The sequence below is a fragment of the Oncorhynchus nerka genome, linkage group LG19, assembly GCF_034236695.1.
Source record: "Oncorhynchus nerka isolate Pitt River linkage group LG19, Oner_Uvic_2.0, whole genome shotgun sequence".
Lineage (NCBI taxonomy): Eukaryota > Metazoa > Chordata > Actinopteri > Salmoniformes > Salmonidae > Oncorhynchus > Oncorhynchus nerka.
In genome coordinates this window covers 48,027,150-48,047,212 of record NC_088414.1, presented here as the reverse complement: position 1 = coordinate 48,047,212, position 20,063 = coordinate 48,027,150, and the positions used below count along the sequence as shown (strand labels likewise).

At 44.9% G+C, this 20,063-nt stretch overlaps 1 protein-coding gene across 1 annotated transcript in view; it reads right to left on the bottom strand.

The window, feature by feature from the left end:
- The window catches only part of LOC115123470 (thrombospondin type-1 domain-containing protein 1), a 74,268-nt gene that overhangs the window by 22,907 nt on the left and 31,298 nt on the right, over positions 1-20,063 (bottom strand). Inside the window, exons 2-5 of the mRNA XM_065004998.1 lie at positions 12,212-12,339; positions 5,553-5,747; positions 4,886-5,118; positions 4,536-4,747 (exon numbers count right to left, since the gene is read on the bottom strand). Coding sequence (XP_064861070.1) covers positions 4,536-4,747; positions 4,886-5,118; positions 5,553-5,747; positions 12,212-12,272 — 701 coding nt within the window. The 5' untranslated portion in view covers positions 12,273-12,339. The remainder of the gene's footprint in view (positions 1-4,535; positions 4,748-4,885; positions 5,119-5,552; positions 5,748-12,211; positions 12,340-20,063) is intronic.

The following is a 20,063-nucleotide window of genomic DNA, read 5'->3' as shown; positions in this document are numbered from 1 at the left end:
GTGAGGTCCCTCAGTATGGTGATAATATGGTATGGTGATAATATGGTATGGTGATAATATGGTATGGTGATAATATGGTATGGTGAGGTCCCTCAGTATGGTGGTAATATGGTATGGTGATAATATGGTATGGTGATAATATGGTATGGTGAGGTCCCTCAGTATGGTGATAATATGGTATGGTGATAATATGGTATGGTGAGGTCCCTCAGTATGGTGATAATATGGTATGGTGATAATATGGTATGGTGATAATATGGTATGGTGATAACATGGTATGGTGAGGTCTCTCAGTATGGTGATAATATGGTATGGTGAGGTCTCTCAGTATGGTGATAATATGGTATGGTGAGGTCCCTCAGTATGGTGATAATATGGTATGGTGAGGTCTCTCAGTATGGTGATAATATGGTATGGTGATAATATGGTATGGTGATAATATGGTATGGTGAGGTCCCTCAGTATGGTGATAATATGGTATGGTGATAATATGGTATGGTGATAATATGGTATGGTGAGGTCCCTCAGTATGGTGATAATATGGTATGGTGAGGTCTCTCAGTATGGTGGTAATATGGTATGGTGATAATATGGTATGGTGATAATATGGTATGGTGATAATATGGTATGGTGATAATATGGTATGGTGATAATATGGTATGGTGAGGTCCCTCAGTATGGTGATAATATGGTATGGTGATAATATGGTATGGTGAGGTCTCTCAGTATGGTGATAATATCATATAGTATAGTACAGTATAGTAGTATAATCCCTAGTAGTCAGGCGCTAAAATGGAACTTTATTTATTTCAGACACGCTGCAAGTCCCACCTCTCCAATCTCCTCATTGGTTTCCACAAGCATACTAACATACGTGGGTGATTGGAGAGAGACTAATTCACAGGAGAGAGACTAATCAACAGGAGAGAGACAAATCAACAGGAGAGAGACTAATCAACAGGAGAGAGACAAATCAACAGGAGAGAGACTAATCAACAGGAGAGAGACTAATCAACAGGAGAGAGACTAATCAACAGGAGAGAGACTAATCAACGGGAGAGAGACTAATCAACGGGAGAGAGACTAATCAACAGGAGAGAGACTAATCAACAGGAGAGAGACTAATCAACAGGAGAGAGACTAATCAACAGGAGAGAGACTAATCAGCAGGAGAGAGACTAATCAGCAGGAGAGAGACTAATCAGCAGGAGAGAGACTAATCAGCAGGAGAGAGACTAATCAACAGGAGAGACTAATCAACAAGAGAGAGACGAATCAACAGGAGAGAGACTAATCAACAGGAGAGAGACTAATCAACAGGAGAGAGACTAATCAACAGGAGAGACAGGAGAGAGACTAATCAACAGGAGAGAGACTAATCAACAGAGAGACTAATCAACAGGAGAGAGACTAATCAACAGGAGAGAGACTAATCAACAGGAGAGAGACTAATCAACAGGAGAGAGACTAATCAACAGGGGAGAGACTAATCAACAGGAGAGAGACTAATCAACAGGAGAGAGACTAATCAACAGGAGAGAGACTAATCAACAGGAGAGAGACTAATCAACGGGAGAGAGACTAATCAACGGGAGAGAGACTAATCAACAGGAGAGAGACTAATCAACAGGAGAGAGACTAATCAACAGGAGAGAGACTAATCAACAGGAGAGAGACTAATCAACAGGAGAGAGACTAATCAACAGGAGAGAGACTAATCAACAGGAGAGAGACTAATCAACAGGAGAGAGACTAATCAACAGGAGAGAGACTAACCCACAGGAGAGAGACTAATCAACAGGAGAGAGACTAATCAACAGGGGATAGACTAATCAACAGGAGAGAGACTAATCAACAGGAGAGAGACTAATCAACAGGAGAGATACTAATCAACAGGAGAGAGACTAATCAACAGGAGAGAGACTAATCAACAGGAGAGAGACTAACCCACAGGAGAGACTAATCAACAGGAGAGAGACTAATCAACAGGAGAGAGACTAATCAACAGGAGAGACTAATCAACAGGAGAGAGACTAACCCACAGGAGAGACTAATCAACAGGAGAGAGACTAATCAACAGGAGAGAGACTAACCAACAGGAGAGAGACTAATCAACAGGAGAGAGACTAATCAACAGGAGAGAGACTAATCAACAGGAGAGAGACTAATCAACAGGAGAGAGACTAATCAACAGGAGAGAGACTAACCAACAGGAGAGAGACTACTCAACAGGAGAGAGACTAATCAACAGGGGAGAGACTAATCAACAGGAGAGAGACTAATCAACAGGAGAGACTAATCAACAGGAGAGAGACTAATCAACAGGGGAGAGACTAATCAACAGGGGAGAGACTAATCAACAGGAGAGAGACTAACCCACAGGAGAGACTAATCAACAGGAGAGAGACTAATCAACAGGAGAGACTAATCAACAGGAGAGAGACTAATCAACAGGAGAGAGACTAACCAACAGGAGAGAGACTAATCAACAGGAGAGAGACTAATCAACAGGAGAGAGACTAATCAACAGGAGAGAGACTAATCAACAGGAGAGACTAATCAACAGGAGAGAGACTAATCAACAGGAGAGAGACTAATCAACAGGAGAGAGACTAATCAACAGGAGAGAGACTAATCAACAGGAGAGACTAATCAACAGGAGAGAGACTAATCAACAGGGGAGAGACTAATCAACAGGAGAGACTAATCAACAGGAGAGAGACTAATCAACAGGAGAGAGACTAATCAACAGGAGAGACTAATCAACAGGAGAGAGACAAATCAACAGGAGAGAGACAAATCAACAGGAGAGAGACTAATCAACAGGAGAGAGACTAACCAACAGGAGAGAGACTAACCCACAGGAGAGACTAATCAACGGGAGAGAGACTAATCAACGGGAGAGAGACTAATCAACGGGAGAGAGACTAATCAACAGAGAGACTAATCAACAGGAGAGAGACTAATCAACGGGAGAGAGACTAATCAACAGGAGAGAGACTAATCAACAGGAGAGAGACTAATCAACAGTGGAGAGACTAATCAACAGGAGAGAGACTAATAAACGGGAGAGAGACTAATAAACGGGAGAGAGACTAATAAACGGGAGAGAGACTAATCAACAGAGAGACTAATCAACAGGAGAGAGACTAATCAACAGAGAGACTAATCAACGGGAGAGAGACTAATCAACGGGAGAGAGACTAATCAACAGGAGAGAGACTAATCAACGGGAGAGAGACTAATCAACAGGAGAGAGACTAATAAACGGGAGAGAGACTAATCAACGGGAGAGAGACTAATCAACAGGAGAGAGACTAATCAACGGGAGAGAGACTAATCAACAGGAGAGAGACTAATCAACGGGAGAGAGACTAATCAACAGAGAGACTAATCAACGGGAGAGAGACTAATCAACAGGAGAGAGACTAATCAACGGGAGAGAGACTAATCAACAGGAGAGAGACTAATCAACGGGAGAGAGACTAATCAACAGGAGAGAGACTAATCAACAGGGGAGAGAACCTCAGTACCTCCAGGCTCTGATCAGGCCCTACACCCAAACAAGGGCACTGCGTTCATCCACCTCTGGCCTGCTCGCCTCCCTACCACTGAGGAAGTAGTTCCCGCTCAGCCCAGTCAAAACTGTTCGCTGCTCTGGCCCCCCAATGGTGGAACAAACTCCCTCACGACGCCAGGACAGCGGAGTCAATCACCACCTTCCGGAGACACCTGAAACCCCACCTCTTTAAGGAATACCTAGGATAGGATAAAGTAATCCTTCTCCCCCCCCCCCCCCCCCCTTAAAAGATTTAGATGCACTATTGTAAAGTGGCAGTTCCACTGGATAAGAGCGTCTGCTAAATGACTTAAATGTAAATGTTATCTTTGGATAAAAAACACATGATTTTGTACGACTCAAAATGTGTAATAATTACAACAAAGATCCAGTTTACAAAAAGGACCATATTCATTTCAGGTCAAATAATATACCAGGACTTATTAGCTGGCAACAGGTCAAATAATATACCAGGACTTATTAGCTAGCAACAGGTCAAATAATATACCAGGACTTATTAGCTAGCAACAGGTCAAATAATATACCAGGACTTATTAGCTGGCAACAGAATGAGAGCTTCATCTCCATGAATGTCTCATGTCTTTCCACCTGTCTCCTAATTAATACAGTGGGTTTTGGTATTTTAATCTGCGCGTCAAGAACGTGCGCATCTTGTGGGGGACAGACAAAAATCAAGATGTGCACGATGGCGCCCTCGGATGCAGGCGCGCAGGCCGGTTTGATCAAGGTTTTAGGCTGCGTTTACACAGGCAGCAAAATTCTGATATTTGATTCACTAATTGATCTTTTGGCCTATCACATCTGATCTGATTGGTTAAAAGACCAATTAGTGTGTGTGGGGGGGGGGGGGGGTCTGAATTGGGCTGCATGTGTAAACGCAGCCAAACTCTATCCAATAAACTGCCCCAGTCCTTCATATATATATATTTTTAAAGATGGTAAAACAACAGTGTACCTGATGAAGTCTCGCTCTGTGAAATGAAATGCACACAACAGATCCACCGTCTGAGAATGCAGCTCTTTGATTGGGTGCCGGGTGCGGGCGCGGACCTTGTCGATGCTATTTCGACCAATCTGGTTGAACTCCAGGTAACTGACCTCCAGGAAGAGGGCGGAACCAAGGCCAGAGGAGCAGGACTTGAACAGCTCATTGGTCGAGATCCCCACCTGGGAGAGGCAAAGGGGACGAGGGTTAGACCGTGGCTCACTTGAAATGATACCTAACGTGATAAATAGCAGCTATTGTGTAACGGCTATCATTAAGTTTAACAACCAACCATCCACACATACAGACCCTCTCCTCACCTGGAAGGATCCTGACTGGTTGCTGGCTCGGTCCACGGCAATGTGAAAGGTTGGCCACTCCACCTGAAGCTCAGAGCTCCACCACCAGGTGGCAGTAGTAGTAACAACCCCATTCCAATCTCTATCCGTTACGCTAGCATTAGCATTACCGTTAGCATTAGCGGTTGCGTAGTCAATCTGCTCCAGGCAGAAGCGGAATGTTCCAGCATACAGGAAGCAGGAGCAGTTGAATTCTAAAAGCAAGTCAGATCAAAGTGTATTTGTAATATGGGATACAGCGTAGTGTACATAGTTTCCTACAACAGAGCACATATACAGTATTTAGAGAGTTTAGCCAGCTTTTAGAATGAATCAAATGTGCTCGCTTTTCAGCATTGTATTTATCCATTCATGACGAAAATGTGGAATCTTGTACAAATTCAGAAAATTCTGTGAACTGCTATTGGTCAATATTGCCCATGGGGAGCCAACATGGCTGCCATGAAATGTAGTTTCATTTAAATGCATCATAATGCAGAAACCTCAATGTCCTCACTAAATACACGGCTTTCAGTAATAAAGGAAAGGCTGGTTTCATCTAACGACATTGTCTGTAGACAATTAGAATGCGACAAGTTTTGTCTACAGACAATGTCGTTATCGACCAAGTAGAAACCAGAGCACTAACCTAATCTCCCCTCTGATTGGTTGGCTGGCAGGGTTCTGGTGAGCAGGGTGGAGTTAGTTTCCGTGTCAACCAGAGTTAGGGTCATGTTCCGGATGTCGGAGGAAGCGTTGTGGTCTGCGGTGTCGTAGTTGAGGAACACACTGCTGTTACTAAGGGCAACATGGACGGAGGGCCACAGGTGGAGGCCAGCCATAGCTATACAATGAGAGAAGGGGGCAGATTTATTTCAATAGTAGGTAGTTAGGTAGACAGTAAGAAAAATCATGTAGATATTAGCCCATTTCATCAATTATGGTATCTCTGTGTTTGTTTCGGTCTCTGTCCGCCTCTCTAGGTCTCTGTCCGCCTCTCTAGGTCTCTGGCCGCCTCTCTAGGTCTCTGGCCGCCTCTCTAGGTCTCTGGCCGCCTCTCTAGGTCTCTGGCCGCCTCTCTGGGTCTCTGGCCGCCTCTCTGGGTCTCTGGCCGCCTCTCTGGGTCTCTGTTTAACTTTCTCGGTCTCTGTCTGCCTCTCTAGGTCTCTGTCTGCCTCTCTAGGTCTCTGTCTGCCTCTCTAGGTCTCTGTCTGCCTCTCTAGGTCTCTGTCTGCCTCTCTAGGTCTCTGTCTGCCTCTCTAGGTCTCTGTCTGCCTCTTTAGGTCTCCGTCTGCCTCTCTAGGTCTCTGTCTGCCTCTCTAGGTCTCCGTCTGCCTCTCTAGGTCTCTTTTTCTGTCCGTCTCTCTGCCTGTCTCTGTGTCTCTCTCTCTGCCTGTCTCTGTGTCTCTCTCTCTGCCCGTCTCTGTGTCTCTCTCTCTGCCCGTCTCTGTGTCTCTCTCTCTGCCCGTCTCTGTGTCTCTCTCTCTGCCTGTCTCTGTGTCTCTCTGCCTGTCTCTGTGTCTCTCTCTCTGCCTGTCTCTGTGTCTCTCTCTCTGCCTGTCTCTGTGTCTCTCTCTCTGCCTGTCTCTGTGTCTCTCTCTCTGCCTGTCTCTGTGTCTCTCTCTCTGCCTGTCTCTGTGTCTCTCTGCCTGTCTCTGTGTCTCTCTCTCTGCCTGTCTCTGTGTCTCTCTCTCTGCCTGTCTCTGTGTCTCTCTGCCTGTCTCTGTGTCTCTCTCTCTGCCTGTCTCTGTCTCTCTCTCTCTACCTGTCTGTGTATCTGTGTCTCTCTCTCTCTACCTGTCTGTGTATCTGTGTCTCTCTCTCTTTGCCTGTCTCTGTCTCTCTCTCTGCCTGTCTCTGTCTCTCTCTCTGCCTGTCTCTGTCTCTGCCTGTCTCTGTCTCTCTCTCTCTGCCTGTCTCTGTCTCTCTCTCTCTACCTGTCTGTGTATCTGTGTCTCTCTCTCTTTGCCTGTCTCTGTCTCTCTCTCTGCCTGTCTCTGTCTCTCTCTCTGCCTGTCTCTGTCTCTCTCTCTGCCTGTCTCTGTCTCTGCCTGTCTCTGTCTCTCTCTCTCTGCCTGTCTCTGTCTCTCTCTCTGCCTGTCTCTGTCTCTCTCTCTGCCTGTCTCTGTCTCTCTCTCTGCCTGTCTCTGTCTCTCTCTCTGCCTGTCTCTGTGTCTCTCTCTATTTCTGTCCGTCTCTCTCTGTATCTTTGTAGTACAGGGCTGCAGTGGCATTGTGATGTGTGAATGCCGCTGTGTATAGGTCACATCCTGTCACACCCTACAAAGGGAAGAGGGTGGAGGTACAGACTGCCCCTCCCTTCAACCATCTCCCTCCATCTCTTCAACACTCTCTCTCTCCCTTCCCCTCTCTCCCTTTATTTCCTGTCCCAGTGGTCTTTCCTCTCTCAGCAGGTTTGAATGGGTTTGGTTGACCTTCATACTAAAAACGTATGTCCCTATTGGCACCCTATTCCCTATTTAGTGCACTACTTTTGACCAGGACCCCATAGGGAATAGGGTGCCAATTGGGACAAACTTCAATAGCAAGAGGTAGAGTAGAACAAAGAGGACTGAGATGTTTAAAAAGTGTGTTTTTATAGAAATCAACTTTGTTGTGTGAATGTGTGTTCAAAATGTCTAACCACTTGACTTGTTCCAGATTTTGTTGCGTTACAAATTGGGATTAAAATGGATTTAATTGTACTTGATTTATTTTCAACAATCTACACAAAATACTGTAATGTCAAAGTAGAAGAAAAATTTGAAAATAAAAAGTATATATATATATATGTGTAATATATGTATGTACATATGTGGCAGGTAGACTAGTGGTTAGAGTGGAGGGGTGGCAGGTAGACTAGTGGTTAGAGTGGAGGGGTGGCAGGTAGCCTAGTGGTTAGAGTGGAGGGGCCGCAGGTAGACTAGTGGTTAGAGTGGAGGGGCCGCAGGTAGCCTAGTGGCTAGAGTGGAGGGGCTGCAGGTAGACTAGTGGTTAGAGTGGAGGGGCCGCAGGTAGCCTAGTGGTTAGAGTGGAGGGGCCGCAGGTATCCTAGAGGTTAGAGTGGAGGGGCCGCAGGTAGCCTCGTGGTTAGAGTGGAGGGGCCGCAGGTATCCTAGAGGTTAGAGTGGAGGGGCGGCAGGTAGCCTAGTGGTTAGAACGTTGGACTAGTAACCAAAAGGTTGCTAGATCAAATCCCCGAGCTGACAAGGAAAAAATCTGTTGTTCTGCCCCTGAACAAGGCAGTTAACCCACTGTTCCTAGGCCATCATTGTTAATAAAAAGATGTTCTTAACTGACTTGCCTCGTTAAATAAAGGTTAAAAAATTTATAAAAATGTATGTATATATGTACAGTTGAAGTCGGAAGTTTACAGACACCTTAGCCAAATACATTTAAACTCAGTTTTTCACAATTCCTGTCATTTAATATTAGTAAAAATGCAGGTCAGTTAGGATCACCACTTTATTTGAAGAATGTGAAATGTCAGAATAATAGCAGAGAGGATTATTTATTTCAGCTTTTATTTCTTTCATCATATTCCCAGTGGGTCAGAAGTTTACATACACACAATTAGTAAGAAAGACTCGCTGCCAAAGGTGATTCTAACATGTATTGACTCAGGGGTATGTATACTTATGTAAATGAGATATTTCTGATATTTCATTTTCAAAACATTTTCAAAAAGTTCTAAAACCTTTTTCACTTTGTCGTTATGGGATATTGTGATGTCATTATGGGGTATTGTGATGTCATTATGGGGTATTGTGATGTCATTATGGAGGTATTGTGATGTCATTATGGGGTATTGTGATGTCATTATGGGGTATTGTGATGTCATTATGGGGTATTGAGTGTAGATGGGTGAGAAAAAACTAATTTAATCCATTATGAATTCAGGCTGTAACACAACATGTGGACTAATACTTTCTGCATGCTGTGTGTGTGTGTGTGTGTGTGTGTGTGTGTGTGTGTGTGTGTGTGTGTGTGTGTGTCAAAAGGTAAATATGCGTAAAAAAGAAAGTACATATCTACTTACAAGTCACTGACAGTACAAGACAACATTGATAACGAGCACATTTGGGAAAGAGGAAATAGTACCCGGCGTAATTTATTTTCATTGTTTTGCACCCTGCTCCGGAGCATCATACCCTGCTACCCGAGCATCATACCCTGCTCCCGAGCATCATACCCTGCTACCGAGCATCATACCCTGCTACCGAGCATCATACCCTGCTACCGAGCATCATACCCTGCATCATACCCTGCTACCCAGCATCATACCCTGCTACCCAGCATCATACCCTGCATCATACCCTGCTACCCGAGCATCATACCCTGCTACCGAGCACCATACCCTGCTACCGAGCATCATACCCTGCTACCGAGCATCATACCCTGCTACCGAGCATCATACCCTGCATCATACCCTGCTACCGATGATCATACCCTGCTACCGAGCATCATACCCTGCTACCGAGCATCATACCCTGCATCATACCCTGCAACCGAGCATCATACCCTGCTACCGAGCATCATACCCTGCATCATACCCTGCCACTGATCATCATACCCTGCTACCGAGCATCATACCCTGCTACCCGAGCATCATACCCTGCATCATACCCTGCAACCGAGCATCATACCCTGCTACCGAGCATCATACCCTACATCATACCCTGCTCCCGAGCATCATACCCTGCTACCGAGCATCATACCCTGCTACCGAGCATCATACCCTGCATCATACCCTGCTACCGAGCATCATACACTGCTACCGAGCATCATACCCTGCTACCGAGCATCATACCCTGCTACCGAGCATCATACCCTGCTCCCGAGCATCATACCCTGCTACCGAGCATCATACCCTGCTACCGAGCATCATACCTTGCTCCCGAGCATCATACCCTGCTACCGAGCATCATACCCTGCTACCGAGCATCATACCCTGCTACTTATTATGCATCTCAGTGAGACCCTATCACAGGGATGGGACTGGTTCAATGAGGACCTGTACGGTGTGCACGGTTTCATCACTCCAAGCCCAGCACTAACACACTTTACGGACACTCCTGTACCCCCTCAAGCATACAAAACATGTATACAAACATACATATATATACAGTGGGGCAAAAAAGTATTTAATCAGCCACCAATTGTGCAAGTTCTTCCACTTAAAAATATGAGAGAGGCCTGTAATTGTCATCATAGGTTCACTTCAACTATGACAGACAAAATGAAAAAAAAAATCGATAAAAACACATTGTAGGATTTTTTATTAATTAATTTGCAAATTACGGTGGAAAATAAGTATTTGGTCACCTACAAACAAGCAAGATTTCTGGCTCTCACAGACCTGTAACTTCTTCTTTAAGAGGCTCCTCTGTCCTCCACTCATTACCTGTATGAATGGCACCTGTTTGAACTTGTTATCAGTATAAAAGACACCTGTCCACAACCTCAAACAGTCACACTCCAAACTCCACTATGGCCAAGACCAAAGAGCTGTCAAAGGACACCAGAAACAAAATTGTAGACCTGCACCAGGCTGGGAAGACTGAATCTGCAATAGGTAAGTAAGCAGCTTGGTTTGAAGAAATCAACTGTGGGAGCAATTATTAGGAAATGGAAGACATACAAGACCACTAATAATCTCCCTCGATCTGGGGCTCCACGCAAGATCTCACCCCGTGGGGTAAAATGATCACAAGAACGGTGAGCAAAAATCCAAGAACCACACGGGGGACCTAGTGAATGACCTGCAGAGAGCTGGATCCAAAGTAACAAAGCCTACCATCAGCAAGGGCATTGAAGATGAAACGTGGCTGGGTCTTTCAGCATGACAATGATCCCAAACACACCGCCTGGGCAAAGAAGGAGTGGCTTCGTAAGAAGCATTTCAAGGTCCTGGAGTGGCCTAGCCAGTCTCCAGATCTCAACCTGTTACTGTAATTTTATTATACCAATGTGTTTTCATTAATTGAATTCCCTTAATCTATTTTATGAGAATTTGTAAGATTCTTGTTTGCATAAAATAGACGGAGACCAGTCTTATCAATAATAGGTAACAGAATTTATTCTCGGAGCGCGCTGCCAAGTTACCGCGAGTAACAGTTTATATACAATAACATGACGTCATTTCATTGCTTAACAGAATCCCCTCCTCTCGACCGGGACAAAGGGAACTTTAAAAGTTCATTCTGAATTCATTCTGACCCCCCCAGCACATACACAGGACACACAACACAGCTGAATTAACTTTTGACCCCTCAACATAATCGATCACCACTTAGCTGACAGTTCTAATTAACAGAAAACCTAGGAATGCACTCACTGCCTTATCTAAAACACCCCAGAGCTCAGTTTCGTCGGTTCAACCATAGGTTAACTACCTTATCTGTTTACTTAATCCACAGCCCATTCCTTTCTTCCTAGTTTGAATGGTGTTCATTAACTTTAATTACTCCTTGTCCGTGTCACACAATCCCTTCTTATGAATTCAGATATAATAAAACAGAGTATAAATTTACTTAGTTACGGTTTCATTTAAAATAAGACTATTGTTCAGTCATTTAATCATAATTTTCCTAACACAACCCCATAGAAAATCTTTGGAGGGAGTTGAAAGTCCGTGTTGCCCAGCAACAGCCCCAAAACATCACTGCTCTAGAGGAGATCTGCATGGAGGAATGGGCCACAATACCAGCAACAGTGTGTGAAAACCTTGTGAAGACTTACAGAAAACGTTTGACCTCTGTCATTGCCAACAAAGGGTATATAACAAAGTATTGAGATAAACTTTTGTTATTGACCAAATACTTATTTTCCACCATAATTTGCAAATAAATGCATTAAAAATCCTACAATGAGATTTTCTGGATTTTTTTTCCTAATTTTGTCTGTCATAGTTGAAGTGTACCTATGATAAAAATTACAGGCCTCTCATCTTTTTAAGTGGGAGAACTTGCACAATTGGTGGCTGACTAAATACTTTTTTGCCACACTGTGTGTATGTATGTATGTATATATACATATACATATATATATATACATATATATCACACACACACAAAATACATATACAAAAAAACCCAGAATGACATCTGCATTGCTTGCTGTTTTAGTCTGTGTTTCTGTACAGCACTTTGTGACATCAGCTGATGTAAAAAGGGCTTTATCAATACATTTCATTGATATGACGCTCCATTCCAGCGTGTCCAATAGGAAGAGGAGCAACGGCATGGAACCCCGTGGCAAAAATTTGTTCCAGGCCGGCACTAAAACCCTCAAGCCCCTCCCACTCACCGTATCCCAGCGTGGCCAATAGGAAGAGGAGCAGCGGTGTCGGCGTGGAACCCTGTGGCATTCCGATGCATGAGCCCCGGAACCCCCGTCACACCGCATGACACTCCTCCTCTAACATCCCAAAGGCTCTGAGGAAACACACACAGACCAATCAGGACACACCAATACAAACTAATATGGTGCTGTTAGTGATACACAACATACTCAGAATGTTACCTGGTGATATGGTGCTGCTAGACAACACACTCAGAATGTTACCTGGTGATATGGTGCTGCTAGACAACATACTCAGAATGTTACCTGGTGATATGGTGCTGTTAGTGATAGACAACATACTCAGAATGATACCTGGTGATATGGTGCTGCTAGACAACATACTCAGAATGTTACCTGGTGATATGGTGCTGTTAGTGATAGACAACATACTCAGAATGTTACCTGGTGATATGGTGCTGCTAGACAACACACTCAGAATGTTACCTGGTGATATGGGGCTGCTAGACAACATACTCAGAATGATACCTGGTGATATGGTGCTGATAGACAACATACTCAGAATGTTACCTGGTGATATGGTGCTGTTAGACAACATACTCCGAATGTTACCTGGTGATATGGTGCTGCTAGACAACATACTCAGAATGATACCTGGTGATATGGTGCTGCTAGTGATAGACAACATACTCAGAATGTTACCTGGTGATATGGTGCTGTTAGTGATAGACAACATACTCAGAATGTTACCTGGTGATATGGTGCTGCTAGTGATAGACAACATACTCAGAATGTTACCTGGTGATATGGTGCTGTTAGACAACATACTCAGAATGATACCTGGTGATATGGTGCTGATAGACAACATACTCAGAATGATACCTGGTGATATGGTGCTGCTAGACAACATACTCAGAATGTTACCTGGTGATATGGTGCTGCTAGACAACATACTCAGAATGTTACCTGGTGATATGGTGCTGCTAGACAACATACTCAGAATGATACCTGGTGATATGGTGCTGATAGACAACATACTCAGAATGTTACCTGGTGATGTGGTGCTGATAGACAACATACTCAGAATGTTACCTGGTGATATGGTGCTGTAGTGATAGACAACATACTCAGAATGTTACCTGGTGATGTGGTGCTGATAGACAACATACTCAGAATGATACCTGGTGATATGGTGCTGCTAGACAACACACTCAGAATGTTACCTGGTGATATGGTGCTGCTAGTGATAGACAACATACTCAGAATGTTACCTGGTGATATGGTGCTGCTAGACAACACACTCAGAATGTTACCTGGTGATGTGGTGCTGCTAGACAACATACTCAGAATGTTACCTGGTGATATGGTGCTGCTAGTTATAGACAACATACTCAGAATGTTACCTGGTGATATGGTGCTGCTAGACAACATACTCAGAATGTTACCTGGTGATATGGTGCTGCTAGTGATAGACAACATACTCAGAATGTTACCTGGTGATATGGTGCTGCTAGTGATAGACAACATACTCAGAATGTTACCTGGTGATGTGGTGCTGCTAGACAACATACTCAGAATGTTACCTGGTGATATGGTGCTGCTAGTTATAGACAACATACTCAGAATGTTACCTGGTGATATGGTGCTGCTAGACAACATACTCAGAATGTTACCTGGTGATATGGTGCTGCTAGTGATAGACAACATACTCAGAATGTTACCTGGTGATATGGTGCTGCTAGACAACACACTCAGAATGTTACCTGGTGATATGGTGCTGCTAGACAACATACTCAGAATGTTACCTGGTGATATGGTGCTGCTAGTGATAGACAACATACTCAGAATGTTACCTGGTGATATGGTGCTGCTAGTGATAGACAACATACTCAGAATGTTACCTGGTGATGTGGTGCTGCTAGACAACATACTCAGAATGTTACCTGGTGATATGGTGCTGCTAGACAACATACTCAGAATGATACCTGGTGATATGGTGCTGCTAGTGATAGACAACATACTCAGAATGATACCTGGTGATATGGTGCTGCTAGACAACACACTCAGAATGTTACCTGGTGATATGGTGCTGATAGACAACATACTCAGAATGTTACCTGGTGATATGGTGCTGCTAGTGATAGACAACATACTCAGGATGTTACCTGGTGATATGGTGCTGCTAGACAACATACTCAGAATGTTACCTGGTGATATGGTGCTGATAGACAACATACTCAGAATGTTACCTGGTGATATGGTGCTGCTAGACAACACACTCAGAATGATACCTGGTGATATGGTGCTGCTAGACAACACACTCAGAATGTTACCTGGTGATATGGTGCTGTTAGTGATAGACAACACACTCAGAATGATACCTGGTGATATGGTGCTGCTAGACAACACACTCAGAATGATACCTGGTGATATGGTGCTGATAGACAACACACTCAGAATGTTACCTGGTGATATGGTGCTGTTAGTGATACACAACATACTCAGAATGATACCTGGTGATATGGTGCTGATAGACAACACACTCAGAATGTTACCTGGTGATATGGTGCTGTTAGTGATAGACAACACACTCAGAATGATACCTGGTGATATGGTGCTGCTAGACAACACACTCAGAATGTTACCTGGTGATATGGTGCTGCTAGTGATAGACAACATACTCAGAATGTTACCTGGTGATATGGTGCTGATAGACAACATACTCAGAATGATACCTGGTGATATGGTGCTGCTAGACAACATACTCAGAATGTTACCTGGTGATATGGTGCTGCTAGACAACACACTCAGAATGTTACCTGGTGATATGGTGCTGCTAGACAACACACTCAGAATGTTACCTGGTGATATGGTGCTGATAGACAACATACTCAGAATGTTACCTTGTGATATGGTGCTGCTAGACAACATACTCAGAATGTTACCTGGTGATATGGTGCTGCTAGACAACACACTCAGAATGTTACCTGGTGATATGGTGCTGTAGTGATAGACAACATACTCAGAATGATACCTGGTGATATGGTGCTGTTAGACAACATACTCAGAATGTTACCTGGTGATATGGTGCTGCTAGACAACATACTCAGAATGTTACCTGGTGATATGGTGCTGCTAGACAACACACTCAGAATGATACCTGGTTATATGGTGCTGCTAGACAACATACTCAGAATGATACCTGGTGATATGGTGCTGCTAGACAACATACTCAGAATGATACCTGGTGATATGGTGCTGTTAGTGATAGACAATATACTCAGAATGATACCTGGTGATATGGTGCTGTTAGACAACATACTCAGAATGTTACCTGGTGATATGGTGCTGCTAGACAACATACTCAGAATGTTACCTGGTGATATGGTGCTGCTAGACAACATACTCAGAATGATACCTGGTGATATGGTGCTGCTAGACAACATACTCAGAATGATACCTGGTGATATGGTGCTGTAGTGATAGACAACATACTCAGAATGATACCTGGTGATATGGTGCTGTTAGACAACATACTCAGAATGTTACCTGGTGATATGGTGCTGCTAGACAACATACTCAGAATGTTACCTGGTGATATGGTGCTGCTAGACAACACACTCAGAATGATACCTGGTGATATGGTGCTGCTAGACAACATACTCAGAATGATACCTGGTGATATGGTGCTGCTAGACAACATACTCAGAATGATACCTGGTGATATGGTGCTGTAGTGATAGACAATATACTCAGAATGTTACCTGGTGATATGGTGCTGTTAGTGATAGACAACATACTCAGAATGTTACCTGGTGATATGGTGCTGCTAGACAACATACTCAGAATGTTACCTGGTGATATGGTGCTGCTAGACAACATACTCAGAATGTTACCTGGTGATATGGTGCTGCTAGACAACACACTCAGAATGATACCTGGTGATATGGTGCTGCTAGACAACATACTCAGAATGATACCTGGTGATATGGTGCTGCTAGACAACATACTCAGAATGATACCTGGTGATATGGTGCTGTTAGTGATAGACAACATACTCAGAATGTTACCTGGTGATGTGGTGCTGATAGACAACATACTCAGAATGATACCTGGTGATATGGTGCTGATAGACAACACACTCAGAATGTTACCTGGTGATATGGTGCTGTTAGTGATAGACAACATACTCAGAATGTTACCTGGTGATATGGTGCTGTTAGACAACATACTCAGAATGTTACCTGGTGATATGGTGCTGTAGTGATAGACAACATACTCAGAATGTTACCTGGTGATGTGGTGCTGCTAGACAACATACTCAGAATGTTACCTGGTGATGTGGTGCTGCTAGTTATAGACAACATACTCAGAATGTTACCTGGTGATGTGGTGCTTCTAGACAACATACTCAGAATGTTACCTGGTGATATGGTGCTGCTAGACAACATACTCAGAATGATACCTGGTGATATGGTGCTGTTAGACAACATACTCCGAATGTTACCTGGTGATATGGTGCTGTTAGTGATAGACAACATACTCAGAATGTTACCTGGTGATATGGTGCTGCTAGTGATAGACAACATAGTCAGAATGTTACCTGGTGATATGGTGCTGCTAGACAACATACTCAGAATGTTACCTGGTGATGTGGTGCTGCTAGACAACATACTCAGAATGTTACCTGGTGATATGGTGCTGATAGACAACATACTCAGAATGATACCTGGTGATATGGTGCTGCTAGACAACACACTCAGAATGATACCTGGTGATATGGTGCTGATAGACAACATACTCAGAATGTTACCTGGTGATATGGTGCTGCTAGTGATAGGCAACAAGTAGAGAAAGAATACAGAATGCTTTGGGTTCATTTGAGTGTCTAGGTCTGAAAAATGAAAGTTCATGTTAGCTCCTAGTGCTAATGCCTCAACGTTATCTCAGTGGGCTAATTCCTGCATACAGTAGGTAATGGACATAGGTTACTGTGTTTAGGGTACAGCATTACTGTGTTTAGGGTACAGCATTACTGTGTAAAGGGTACAGCATTACCATGTAATGTGTTTAGGGTACAGCATTACTGTGTTTAGGGTACAGCATTACTGTGTAAAGGGTACAGCATTGCTGTGTTTAGGGTACAGAATTACTGTGTAATGTGTTTAGGGTACAGCATTACTGTGTAAAGGGTACAGCATTACTGTGTTTAGGGTACAGCATTACTGTGTAAATCGTACAACATTACTGTGTTTAGGGTACAGCATTACTGTGTTTAGGGTACAGCATTACTGTGTAAAGGGTACAGCATTACTGTGTTTAGGGTACAGCATTACTGTGTTTAGGGTACAGCATTACTGTGTAAAGGGTACAGCATTACTGTGTTTAGGGTACAGCATTACTGTGTAAAGGGTACAGCATTACTGTGTAAAGGGTACAGCATTACTGTGTTTAGGGTACAGCATTACTGTGTAAAGGGTACAGCATTACTGTGTTTAGGGTACAGCATTACTGTGTTTAGGGTACAGCATTACTGTGTTTAGGGTACAGCATTACTGTGTTTAGGGTACAGCATTACTGTGTAAAGGGTACAGCATTACTGTGTAATGTGTTTAGGGTACAGCATTACTGTGTTTAGGGTACAGCATTACTGTGTTTAGGGTACAGCATTACTGTGTAAAGGGTACAGCATTACTGTGTTTAGGGTACAGCATTACTGTGTAATGTGTTTAGGGTACAGCATTACTGTGTAATGTGTTTAGGGTACAGCATTACTGTGTTTAGGGTACAGCATTACCGTGTAAAGGGTACAGCATTACTGTGTTTAGGGTACAGCATTACTGTGTTTAGGGTACAGCATTACTGTGTTTAGGGTACAGCATTACTGTGTAATGTGTTTAGGGTACAGCATTACCGTGTAATGTGTTTAGGGTACAGCATTACCGTGTAATGTGTTTAGGGTACAGCATTACCGTGTAATGTGTTTAGGGTACAGCATTACCGTGTAATGTGTTTAGGGTACAGCATTACCGTGTAATGTGTTTAGGGTACAGCATTACCGTGTAATGTGTTTAGGGTACAGCATTACTGTGTAATGTGTTTAGGGTACAGCATTACCGTGTAATGTGTTTAGGGTACAGCATTACCGTGTAATGTGTTTATGGTACAGCATTACCGTGTAATGTAAAGTGTGTTAAACGACATGACAGTACCACACTCACTGAGCTAGCATATCAAAAATACAAGGACAAGAACATGTTGAAGTCAACTAGTAAAGACAGTCGTCTGATTTACACTGTTCTGATCCCCCTTTCATCTTTTAAATCAGCTCAGTCACACTCACAGCGTGACCCTCAGGTCAGTCACACTCACAGCGTGACCCTCAGGTCAGTCACACTCACAGCGTGACCCTCGGCTAAGTCACACTCACAGGGTGACCCTCGGCTCAGTCACACTCACAGCGTAAACCTCGGCTCAGTCACACTCACAGCGTGACCCTCGGCTCAGTCACACTCACAGCGTGACCCTCGGCTCAGTCACACTCACAGCGTGACCCTCGGCTCAGTCACACTCACAGCGTGACCCTCGGCTCAGTCACACTCACAGCGTGACCCTCGGCTCAGTCACACTCACAGCGTGACCCTCGGCTCAGTCACACTCACAGCGTGACCCTCAGGTCAGTCACACTCACAGCGTGACCCTCAGGTCAGTCACACTCACAGCGTGACCCTCAGGTCAGTCACACTCACAGCGTGACCTCGGCTCACACTCACAGGGTGACCTCGGCTCAGTCACACTCACAGGGTGACCCTCGGCTCAGTCACACTCACAGCGTGACCCTCGGCTCAGTCACACTCACAGCGTGACCCTCGGCTCAGTCACACTCACAGCGTGACCCTCAGGTCAGTCACACTCACAGCGTGACCCTCAGGTCAGTCACACTCACAGCGTGACCCTCAGGTCAGTCACACTCACAGCGTGACCCTCGGCTCAGTCACACTCACAGCGTGACCCTCGGCTCAGTCACACTCACAGCGTGACCCTCGGCTCAGTCACACTCACAGCGTGACCTCGGCTCAGTCACACTCACAGCGTGACCTCGGCTCAGTCACACTCACAGGGTGACCCTCGGCTCAGTCACACTCACAGCGTGACCTCGGCTCAGTCACACTCACAGCGTGACCTCGGCTCAGTCACACTCACAGCGTGACCCTCGGCTCAGTCACACTCACAGCGTGACCCTCGGCTCAGTCACACTCACAGCGTGACCCTCGGCTCAGTCACACTCACAGCGTGACCCCTCGGCTCAGTCACACTCACAGCGTGACAGTCAGTCACACTCACAGCGTGACCTCGGCTCAGTCACACTCAGCGTGACCTCGGCTCAGTCACACTCACAGCGTGACCTCGGCTCAGTCACTCACAGCGTGACCTCGGCTCAGTCACACTCACAGCGTGACCCTCGGCTCAGTCACACTCACAGCGTGACCTCGGCTCAGTCACACTCACAGCGTGACCTCGGCTCAGTCACACTCACAGCGTGACCTCGGCTCAGTCACACTCACAGCGTGACCTCGGCTCAGTCAGTCACTCACAGGCGTGACCTCGGCTCAGTCACACTCACAGCGTCAGTCACACTCACAGGGTGACCCTCGGCTCAGTCACACTCACAGCGTGACCCTCGGCTCAGTCACACTCACAGCGTGACCCTCGGCTCAGTCACACTCACAGCGTGACCCTCGGCTCAGTCACACTCACAGCGTGACCCTCAGGTCAGTCACACTCACAGCGTGACCCTCAGGTCAGTCACACTCACAGCGTGACCCTCAGGTCAGTCACACTCACAGCGTGACCCTCA